The 12,102-nt window shown below is 42.5% G+C and overlaps 1 protein-coding gene across 1 annotated transcript in view; it reads right to left on the minus strand.

Annotated features, from left to right (window-relative positions):
* Positions 1-12,102, minus strand: part of DOCK2 (dedicator of cytokinesis 2) — a 404,233-nt gene that overhangs the window by 363,894 nt on the left and 28,237 nt on the right. The window contains exons 3-6 of the mRNA XM_029942884.1: positions 10,457-10,497; positions 9,347-9,402; positions 8,758-8,854; positions 6,054-6,202 (exon numbers count right to left, since the gene is read on the minus strand). Coding sequence (XP_029798744.1) covers positions 6,054-6,202; positions 8,758-8,854; positions 9,347-9,402; positions 10,457-10,497 — 343 coding nt within the window. The remainder of the gene's footprint in view (positions 1-6,053; positions 6,203-8,757; positions 8,855-9,346; positions 9,403-10,456; positions 10,498-12,102) is intronic.

Here is a 12,102-nt window from a genome sequence, read left to right on the forward strand (position 1 = left end):
TCTTACACCATACACAAAAATAAACTCAATATGGCTGAAGGACTTGAATGTGAGACAGAAAACCATCAAAACCCTCGAGGAGAAAGTAGGAAAAAACCTCTTAGACCTCCACTGCAGCAATCTCCTACTCAACACATCCTCAAAGGCAAGGGAAATGAAAGCAAAACTGAACTCTTGGGACCTCATCAAGATAAAAAGCTTCTGCACTGCAAAGGAAACAAGCAACAAAACTAAAAACAACTGACAGAATGGGAAAAGATATTTGCAAATGACATATCAGATAAAGGGCTAGTATCCAAAATCTATTAAGAATTTACCAAACTTGACACACGAAAAACAAATAATCCAGTGATGAAATGGGCAGAAGACAAGAATAGACACTCTTCCAAAGAAGACATCCAGATGGCCAACAGACACATGAAAAGATGCTCAGCATCACTCATCATCAGGGAAATACAAATCAAAGCCACACTGAGATACCACCTCACACTAGTCAGAGTGGCTAAAATGAACAAATCAGGAAACTACAGATACTGGTGAGAATGTGGAGAAACAGGAACCCTTTTGCACTATTGGTGAGAATGAAAACTGGTGCAGCCACTCTGGAAAACAGTGTGGAAGTTCCTCAAAAAATTAAAAATAGAACTACCCTAAGACTCAGCAATAGCTCTGCCAGGAATTTATCCAAAGGAAATAGGAGTGCTGATTCATAGGGGTATATGTACTTCAATGTTTATAGCAATGTTTTCAATAATAGCCAAATTATGGAAAAAGCCTAAATGTCCATCAACTGATGAATGGGTAAAGTTGTGGTTTATATATACAATGGACTATTACTTGTCAATGAGAAAGAATGAAAATCACACCATTTGCAGCGATGTGGATGGAACTGGAAGATATTATGCTAAGTGAAATAAGTCAGTTAGAGAAGGATGGGCATCATATGTTTTCACTTATATGTGGATCTTGAGAAACATCACAAAAGACAATGGGGGGAAGGGAAGGGCAAAATAGTTACAAACAGAAAGGGAGGGAGGCAAACCACAAGAGACTCTTAAATACAGAGAACAAACTGGGGGTGGATAGGGGATGGGGGAGAGGGGGAAATGGGTGATGGGCATTGAGGAGGGCATTTGTTGGAATGAGCACTGAGTGTTGTATGTAAGCCAATTTGACAAAAAATTATATTTTTAATGGAAAATGGCTAAATAAACTGTGACCTATAATGCAATTCCATGTAGCAGAGCTTAAAAAATAGGATATAGTTTTAATATGTTTAATGATACAGCTCAGTGAAAAAAAATAAAGTATGGGGGCACCTAGCTGGTTCAGTCGGTTAAGCAACCAAGTCTTGATTTCCGCTCACGTCATGACCTCATGGTTTGTGCGTTCAAACTAACAGCACAGAGCCTGCTTGGGATTCTGTCTCCCACTCTCTCTGCGCATCCCCCATGTCCCCCTTTGTCTCCTGCTAGTCCTCTTTCTTGCTCTTTCTCAAAATATATAAACATTAAAAAATAATGAAAAATGCATATGATATGTTTATGTAAACAGGTAAGTCAAGCCAGATATATTACCTGGATACATGTACATGAATAACAAGAAAAGAGAGAAAGGACTAGACAAATATATTGTAATGTAATGTAACATGGCATAATACAAATATAGCAGAAAAAAGTATTCTTATGTTTTCTATTCAACAACATTTTGAATATAAGTTGTTAGGGGGAAATCTCAGATATGTTGCTCATTACCCACAGCTTGCTCTGTAACTCTTTGACTTCTAGGCCACAAGCTTTCCCCTGCTTGGTATTGATTTATTTCAATAGCACCTGCCATTTTGATTGGCATCAGTGATATTAATAACAGCAAATGCACAGCACTTGTGGTAAGTTTATGTATGTCAAATATTTTATGTATACTAATGCATTTAACCCTTACAACAACCTTATGAGGGATATATACTATTAATACCCCCATTTTACAGATGAAGAAAAGACCAAAGATATAGGAGCTAATTAATTTGCTATAAGTCACATAGCTAGTTAAAAAGTAATACGGCATCCTGGTCTGCACGCTTAACCTCTATGGTATACTTTCTAGATGGGAGGTGCTTAGGAGCGGTCCTGGATTTGGGACAAAGGGTAGATTTGCAGAGGATTTGATGTGAAGCTGCTTTTGCACTTGATGTTGAGACAAAACACCTCAGCTCTCCATACAAAGGTAGGGGGAAGTGGGCTGATGGAGACTCTGAGAAGGTCCACAGTGGTCCTGCTTTGGCACCACTACTTAGTACCAGACTCTGCAAGGTCAGCAAGGACAAGTGAAGGAGACTGAGTTTTCATCTCTTATTTGAGAACTGGACTGAGAAGCACATCTCTCATTTTATCCAAATGCAAACAGAACGGAGCCAAGGTTCACCCATTTGTCCACATTCATTAGGAAATTAACTTCTAACTGGATATGACTCATAATGTTGCACAGCGGTGCTGCCGAACAGGCAATGCTACGGGGGAATAAATACTTTCAACTAATGCCGAGCAGAGACTCACGTGACCTCAGAAAAGATGGAGCATAGCCAATACATAATTTAATGCCAAGATCTCTCTAGCTCTTTCTCTTCAAAATTTATCAAAGTGGATTTGGTTTTAAAATGTATGAATAAAACATTCTCTGGGGTCCAGCTATCTTGGGATTTGGAGGAGTCATCTGAGGATTCCTCACTCCTTGGAGACCAAGAAGCTTGGCCATTACCAGTCTCATGTGGAATTTTAGAAGCTTTAGTAGTCACAGGATGGGACTGTCAGGATTCCCACAACCCAGGAAGGTCAGGAGAGGCTGTCTCCCAACTGAACAGTGGGACATTCACTTTGGAGAAATGAGCATTTTGACATTTTCTTCTCAGAGGTAGCCCCACACTGCTCTCTTCTGTTCAAGAAAGTGATAAAAATGAACTGAAAATGAAGGCAGAGCAAGGAGCTCCCACGGCATGCATTTTTCAAAAATAGAAAAAAATTTAATGGTAACTAAGACAGAAATGGCTCTTGAGGTGGCCCCAGATCATCTGGACAAATCCAAACTTCTTTACTTGGCACTTAGGCCTTCAAGCAGCCCGTCTGCCTTCCCCTCCGTGTTCATGTTCTTTCCTGAGATCCTCCCAATTCTCTCTCTCTCTCTCTCTCTCTCTCTCTCTCTCTCTCTCTCTCTCTCTCTCTCTCTCTCTCTCTCTCTTATCCTAATAATGCCTACTAGTCTTGTCAGATTAGGGCAGACATTAGCCACCTGCCTGTCTCCTCCATGCCCCCACCCCCACCTTCCAGTCCGTGCTTCCTGCTCTCATGAAATGCATGACTTCCTACTTAAGTTCTGTTCACTTCTCTCTCTCAGGTATTAATCCGCAGTCCTTGGAGGCAATAGAATGCAGCAGTTAAGCACTTAAATTCTGAAGCCAGGCTACTGGGTTCAAATTTTAATTATCTGGGGCAAAATGACCTCATCACTCTGTGAGCCTCAGTTTCCTCAGCTGAGAAATAGAGAGGATAATAGTACCTACCTACCTCATAGAGTTGTCATGAGACCTAACCAAGTTAATGCATGGAAAGTGCTTAAAACAGCGCCTGGCAGATGGTTAGCACTCAGCAAGGTATTATTTAGCTCTCATTGCGTGCTTCTTGTTGTGGATATAGTGGCTGTATTTTGTAAATGTCTGTGTCCTCGAGGCCTAGCAGGTGCTCAACAAAAGTTTATGTCTCAGTGAAGGAAAAAAGAGGAGAAATAGGCTGATTCTGGTCAGTCTTCCATCACTTAAGGCTGGCTCACAGCCTGAGGCTGGTGTACCTCACCACAACTCCTGACACTCAGCTCACAGGTCTGGCCTTCTGGCTTTCAGGAAGCCACCGATCCCATATCAGAGCTCTGACCTCCCAAGACCCCAGGCCAGTGTTAATTGAAGGAGTCCAAATTTCCCTCCCTGCCAGCTGAAGTCATCAGGGAAGGGAGGCAAGATTCACGGGGCCCCCTAGCTCAGGGCCTCAGTCTCCAAGGATGCTTCTCACTTCCCCAAAGGGAACTGAAACTGAAAGCACAGGATTGGTCCAGGCAATGCTGCAGAGACACAGCTGAAGGGGGCAGGACCCCCCCCCCCCTCTTCCTCCTTTCACCACCATTCATGTATTCATCCAGCCATCATTCACTGAGTGCTTTCTGTGTGCAGATCCTGTTCCCACCACAAAGAGATGAATTAAATAGTCAGTGTATTAGAGAGTGCCCATCACAGCAGGGGAGAAAGGCCAGTAAGGAGGGGATTGCTCTTGAGGATGCTAAGGGCCTACAAGAGCACCTAATCCAGCCAGAGGTAGACAGGTGAAAATCAGAGAAGGCTTCCAAAGGGTGGTGACCATTTCTTCCATCCTTAGCCCTTTCTCTTAGGATCCCTATGAAGAAACATCTGAAGGTCACAGATGCCATTATTGCAAAGCAGCAAAACTCCCTCACTTCTCACACACTCAGCTGTGACTATACTCAGCTAAAGATGTCACCCCACCAATGGCGGCAGCAGCTGTGTGGCAAACTCTTCCTGTCACTGTAGGATGATGTGCATTATAAGCAGATTTGGACATGCTCGCCAGCTGCCAGAAGAGAAACCGGCAGAGGGAACTTACTTCTGGGATGGGAAGCAGCTGTAAGCCGGACCCACTGCCTCTCCTAGTGTATGTGGCTCTTCTTCCTTAGTGCATATGACAAAGGCAAGATAGCCTGGCTGCTGGGAAATTTTCTTCCTACTCCGATTGAATAGGCTCTACTTCCTCCTCGGGACCTATGTCCCAGCCTTCTGACACATTTCACAATCCTCTAAACATGCCATGCTCTCTCATTGTACTCCTACCTTCCTTTTTTTTAGCCTACTTGATATTTCTTTATTTTTCAAAATTCCCCTCAGGGTTACCTCCTTCAGGAAGTCTTCCTTGACTTCCTTCTCCAGGATGGCTTTGTAAGCCAACAAACTTAACACAATACAAAACAATAGTTTACTTGTAGCTAATTCCTAATCAGACTGTGGTCCATTAGCAGACAGGGACTTTTACGTCTACAGCCTCCACTGCTGGCAAGATATCAGGCCAATCATAAGTGTTCAATACTGTTTGTTGTTGGGATGAATAAACAAATGAGTAGGATTTGTAGGGCATCCAAATACCAGGAGGGGCAGTGAAGACTTTACAGTTCTCCAACGCTATCCAGGTAGCATAGTGGCAAGACCCATGGACTCTGGAGCCAGACTGCTTGGGTCGAAATTCTGGCTCTGCCATTACTAGCTTTGTGATTCTGGACAAATTACTTGACCTCTTTAAAAGCCTAAGTTTCTTCATCTGAAAAAAAGTGCAGATACTAAAACTGCATGCCTCATAGAATTTTTACAAGAATTAAATAAAACAATGAATGTAAAACACTTAGCATCAAGCCTGGTGCATAATAACTCAGATTCAGTGTTACTTTATAATATTATTATCACTACTATTATTATCAGTGGGTTGTCCTGCCTCAAAAAAAATTGTTTCATGGTCTCCTTAACTTTAGAACATCCAAACTCCAACCCTACTTCTTCCTTTTTGAGGAAACACTTTTGTGACTATGCATATGAGTTAGCTGATGGCACATGGCTTGGGTAATTTTGGAAGGGGGAAGGGACATTTAAATCTCACACTGGGATTTAAGGGATAGTTTTGTTAAGTGCAGGAATAAACAGACAACTAAGCTGAAAGTGAACCAGCATGACTGTGTTCCCTAGCCCCTCAGAAGTAGGTTAAATGAGTGTCCTAAATCTCTGAGCCCAGTAATAACCACTGTATAAGCAAGCCCTCCCTCCACTTGTATGTCCCCAGATCCCACGGGGGTGATAAGAAAGGCACACAAGCACAGCGTTGGTAACAGCCTTCTCAAATAGAAAGTGGCAAACTCACATCTAAAAATGAAACCAAGCTTCTCTGTAGGGAGACAGGAAAGAATGGGGGGTGGGTAGGAGAAAAGAGCATCTTTTCAGAGGAAAGAGAGGTTACTTGTTGCCATAGTCTATTTTGGATGTGACTTTCTGCTTCAGTTCCTTCAGCTCGTCCTTAGGCAGAGTTCCCGAGAGGAGCTGGGACCGCCACTCCATCAGGTCGTACATCATGGCCTGCACCTGCAGGAACCGGTCCTTTTTGCTGGCCTACAGAAAGGAAGAACACAGTCACCTGCGCCGAGGGTGTGTGCGGGCATCTTGTGGCCAACTGTGCCAAGGTCAGTCAGACATGTTCAAGGGCCATGGTCTGAGCATCTCTCCTGGCCCTATCTCGCTCCAACGGGATTAGGCAGTAGTCTCCGTCATACACATAGCTCCTCCCCCTGGGCCCCAGGGATTTCCAGAAAGGAAAGCAGTCATCCCAATCACTTCTTGATTAATAAAGATTCATGACTCTTCTCAGAAAAGATACTTGTTGAGCAGCAATGCCATGAATATCTGCGGTAATGCTGGTCCCAGTGTTCAGGCCTTTTAAGGCTGGAAACTAGGACCACTTCTCTGGTGACAGATACACCTATTTCTAGGGCAGCATTCCCCCAAGTGTGACATGTTCACAACCTGTGGGATACAATGGCTTTTGGTGATTCAAAGACACACGTTAAATAACATGGACCGATATGGTGATATTCTCCCATTTTTCTTCCCATCCTTCTGTATAAAGGAAGGAGAAAGGTGCAGTTTCATGGTAATTAACCCCTCGCTCACATTTGTCCATTTTTTTTAACAAAGAGAGAGAGAAGGTCTTGAGCTTAGAGCTTTTGACAGGTACTATAGCAAGCCCTTAATAACATAGACTTGTTTTCATTGTATTTATTTGGATAATGTTCCTCTAATTGTGCCAAGCACTTTTGGCTTTCCATTTGGGAAAGCATGTGTGATATAATTATATATATATATATATTTTTTTTCTTTGTCCCCAGTTCCTAAAGCCCTTGGAACATCCTGAGTGATAACATCTTTTTTTATTCATAATGAGTTCCTTTTGACCATACTGGAGTTTATGCTAATGATGTGACTCCTGGTGGCCCCCTAGACAGCTTCAGGTTGGGGGCTGAATGCCAGAGGAACCCACAATGTGATTAGAGAGTGAGAACTTCCAGCCACACTCCCATCATCCTTCCCTTCAGGGAGGGGAGAGAGGCTGAGGATGGAGCCTAATCACCAATGATTTAATCAATCATGCCTATGTACTGAAACTTTGATTAAAACTCTCATTCAATAAGGTTCATGGAGCTTCTCAGATGAACATGCCCTACGTGCAGGGAAAATGGCATGCCCAGAGAAGGCAAGGGAGCTCTGTGCTCACCCACCCCAGTTCCTTTACCCACATATATCTTCCATTTGGCTTTTCTGCATTGTAGCCTTTATAGTAAAACAGTAGTCATAAGTATAGCTCTTTCCAGAACTCTGTGAGTTGTTCTAGGGAATTATGAGCCTCCACATAGAGATGGAGAGGAAAAATGGACCCCAGAATTTGTATTAAGTTTGGACAGAAATCTGAGTAGCCTGGGAACCCGGGACTTGCAACTGGCATCCTAAGGGAGGGCAGCCTTGTAGGACTGAGTCCTTAAATCTGTGGAATCTGAAACTTACTCTGGGTAGTCAATGTTAGAACTGAATTGAATTATAGGGCATCCAGTTGGTGTTGGAGAATGGGAAATTGTTGTTGGAAGGCATGGCAGGCTGTACAATTTATTAAGTAAGTTGTTTTAGTTTACTAAAAAAGGAGCCAATTTAGGTATTAAGTAAATATTGTACAGGTAGTATACAGACATGGCAAGCATCATGAAGGTGATACTAAAATACCAGAAATTTAAGGTTCTCTTACTAGGGTAAAGGGCACAAGGACTTGGTATTCAAAGATTTTTTTAAGGGGAAAATGCCAAGTTTCCACAGTGCATGTGTTTGCTATGTTTAAAAGGGGTAGCAGAGATGAGTAATTAATGCTTCAAGTTAGTGTTCTCCCCTTAAAGTTTCCTAAAAACTTTTGGGAAACTTATACGACTGGATGTGCCAATTACCATATATTACGAAGTATCCACACGGGAGCTGACATTTATGACCATAAAAGTTAAGTCCACAAATAGCATGTGTACACACCAGCAGGTGTGCACAGTGCTGTAACAAAGATGCAGTAAGCCCTGGTTGACATTTTCACTCTCAGCTTAATGGTTTTCTTAGCTAATTGCTTTCATTAGGAAGTTTAGAAGCATCAAAGGAGGATTTAAAATTAGATTTGCTTCAATACAGGGAAAATACACGCAAAATGCGCTCTTTGTTTTTCCAGGGTCAAAACTTACTCCTAGAGCTAAGGACAATAACCATTAGTTAATTAAAATATAAGAATAGTATTTCTCAAGGTATTATCAGTAGACTACCAAATCAAAGTCCCCAGGGTTTATTAAGATGTAGAGTCCCAATAAAGGAAGCTTTATCTTTTATCAAAAACTTTTGCACTAGTTTTAAAGCCGAAGGATCACCTCAGACTCCCATTAATTTTGACTCAGTCACAAGCCAAGCTCACTGTGTGGCTTTGAGAAAGTTACCCAACCTCTGTGGGCCTTGATGCACTCCTACTGTTTGTTCTCTACTGTGTCGCCAAAGCCACCGCAGCCTGCCCTGCTCAAGGATGAATTCCAAATGTGAACCAAGCAAAGACTGCAGGAAGCCTCCATCCCAGGGATCAAGGTTTTGAGTCTCACCACATAGAGCTGTTTCCAGATGCTGCCCCATTCCCAGAGTGTCGTTGTCACTTCTTGTGCCAGAGGAATTTCTGCAGGAATGATGTTCTCGACATTTCTATTTAAGGTGGGAGACAGAACTGTGTGAAATTGAGACCCAGGTGCTAACAAGATAAAATGCTGGCAAATTTACATTAAGCTGCAGCTGCTAAGAGGGGCCTTGCTGGCAAGAGACTGAACAGCTTCCAAGAGCCACACCAATTACATTATGCAAATGCAAGGAGCTTCCTTTTTAATGTCCTCCTCCACTAGGGTGGGCCCTTCAAGCTCATTATTCAGGCTTAATCTACTTTAATATAGTTCAAAGGCAGCTGCCAGTGAAAAGTTTGATTTTCCAAACTTCCTAATACCCCCTCAGCATCAGGTCTGAACAGCAATCAATTTGGATTAGATCTCCTATTGCGTGAGGAAAAGGAGACACACAACTAAACATGGGCACGAAGACTGGGATCAGCTGATCCACATCTGCCAAGTCAGGTTTTCAAATCAGACAGGACAGAGGCATCTGTGAACTGGGGGAGGGTCAAGTCTGGTGAAGAATGACAAATACCTTCTTTTCTCCACTGTCACTTCCTTGATGTGGATGAAGGATTTAGGGAAAATGCCCTGTTGGGAATAAAATAAGATAAAATAAAATGAAATGACATATCCTTACAGAAATAACTGACCCAAGGCCTTCTTGATTTTTTTCCAAAATTCATTGACTGGTAAAACCCTCCAATTTTAAAGGAATAATACATTCTCTTAGGTCTAGTTCTTTCTTGCCAGTTCTCCACTAGTTATTCTAGATCCCATAATAGCCCGAGAATTCCAAGGATGCTCTGGCCCTATTTTGGACAAGACAAGACAAAAAAAAAAAAAGGCTCACTCCAATTGAAACACTCTAAGTGCTTTGTCTCTCGCCTCTCCTGAGCAGTTCCAGGAAAGCAGTCACCCTTCACAGTCATGAAGAGCTGAAGGTCAGGTCCTAAAGCAATAGTATCCTTGGTTGCATGTGGACTATTTTGATATGAGACCTGTTTTTCCCTGGATTTGTTTTATTGTGCTTTGGAGAGCAGAGTGGGATGATGCGTCCCAATACAGCATGTCAGGGAGGAGGGAAGAGGTGTCTTATTTCCTTGCCCCATAAGCTTGTCTTAGTTAACAAAGGAAGTTTATCAATTACTTTGCAAATTCCTTCATAAATTAACCCTGGAGGTATCTGCTTCCACGCTAGACACAGTGAGCAGTAAGACCAGTAAAACAGGTGCCTGCTCTCATGGAGACGATGGTGTGATATGGGGTTAGAACAGGTGAACTCCTCGAGGGCAGAGACTGGGCTTGTCTCTGTGAGGTGAGAAAATGATGGATGCCCCCAAACAACTCTAGAGAAAGGCAGCAGAAGATAAATTTCAAACAAAACATGTACAACTCCATGGGGACTCAAGGAAGGGGGAAATCATGTGTAAATGGCATAACAGGAAAAGTCAGAAGGAACAGAGAGCCCCGGAGGTTAGCCTTAAGAGTAAGGGAGTTGACACAAGCAAGTGCCGAGGTATAGAGATGGGAAAGCAGAGGACACAAAGGAGAAATGAAGCAAATGTGCCAAAGAGCTACTGAGGTTGGTAACTGCCCAAAGGGACATCCAGTGTTGTTTCAAATAAAAACAAATTGACCTTACCTGTAACATTTTGTGCTTTAGGAGGTATCCCCTATACCAGTCTGCAAAGAGAAAATAAACAAACAGGTCTCTTATCTACTCTTAAAAGTTTATTGCTGTTTTTCTTGTTGTTGTTGTGCTTGTATTTAACTAGCAAAGAAACTACTGCAAAGTGCTTTAGACCTCAGGTACAGATCCAAGTCTGGAAGCCCCTAGGCTTCAACAAGCTGTCAGAGTTGTTGCCAACATCTCCAAAAATCATCTTCAAAATCTCATCTAAAAGTACAGAGATTTCACATAATGCATATTTCCTCCTTCTGTAAAAATAGGGGGCCCAGTGATGGTGGCCAGTGCTCCCCCACGGCCTCAGTTGGCTGACGGCAGGGGCAGCTGGTCTCATCAGAGCATGTGCCTCCAACTCACCAACCTCCACCCAGCCCCTCACTTATTCCCACTACTGCCTGGGCCCCGTGTTTAGATGTTTCAACCTCTGTCTCAGAGACATACAAAGGCTCAGGGAGTTTGGTAAACATACTAAAATAATACCCACTGTTTTAACAGAAGCAAATGGTGTCTAATACGTGATTCACGAAAGTTAGTCATTGCAAAACAGACAAGTTCAGAGATGGGTAAAAGGACAGGAATTTTAAAAGATTCTTCCCTTTGCAAGAACTTCAAAAATGATTCAATTAACAGAAGTCCAAATTATACTCATTCCTCGAACAAAATGAGCCTCCTCGGTGTAGCAAGTATTAATGACTATAATGAGCCCACTGGCCTTTGGAATGATTCAAGCACAGCCAAGTAGTGGCATTTGTTATCTTTGTAAATAAAAAGTGTCTGTCGGGAGCCTCATTAGCAAACCTTCATTACTGGGCTGACAGATTGTTGTCGAAATATGTTCTCAACAGACATACGTGCAAGCCCCCGAACAAACAAGTTAAAATGCAAAGTCACCCTTCACGGTCATACGCCAGCTTGAAGGTCAGGTCCTAAAGAAAATTCTAAAGCAACAGGGGCCCACAGCAGCTCCTGTTTTGAGAAACAGAAAGACGGGAAGGAGAGGAGGAGAAAAGGAAGAAGAGAAGAAAAACAGAAAGGAATGGAGGTTAGCGAAAAAGAATCTCCGGGTTTGGAATAAACTACTGTTCTAGGCACTCTTCATGTATGAAGTCTTTTAACCCTCTTAACTACCATGAGGTGGGAACTGCAATGATGCCATTTTACTAAAGAATGGCCTACCTGGGGCAGAGCAAAGTTAAGTAATTTGCCCAGGGTTACACAGCTAATAAGTGACCGTGTCAGGATTTGAACGTAAGCAGCTATCACACTGTGCTTCCTGACTGATGCAGGAAGGAGCTTGGTGGTTGCCTAATATTTCCTTTCTCTCAATATCTGAATCCCCAAAACTATATCCCCACTAAGCCACTTTCCAGCTGGACACTTCCAGTGCTGGAAAACATCACACGGCATCACATTCTATGTTTATACTCCTAGTAATTTGTCCATAACTACTGGTAATAATTTACCATTAGCAATCACATCAATGCTGGTAAAGTTTTTGTTTTGTTCCCTTTCAAATCATAAATTGATCTTCTCAATAATCCTACAGAGTAGATACGATTATTGCCTTAGTTCCGCAAACGAAAATACAGAGGCACAGAATG

Source organism: Suricata suricatta, chromosome 6 (genome assembly GCF_006229205.1).
Source record: "Suricata suricatta isolate VVHF042 chromosome 6, meerkat_22Aug2017_6uvM2_HiC, whole genome shotgun sequence".
NCBI classification, from domain to species: Eukaryota; Metazoa; Chordata; class Mammalia; order Carnivora; family Herpestidae; genus Suricata; species Suricata suricatta.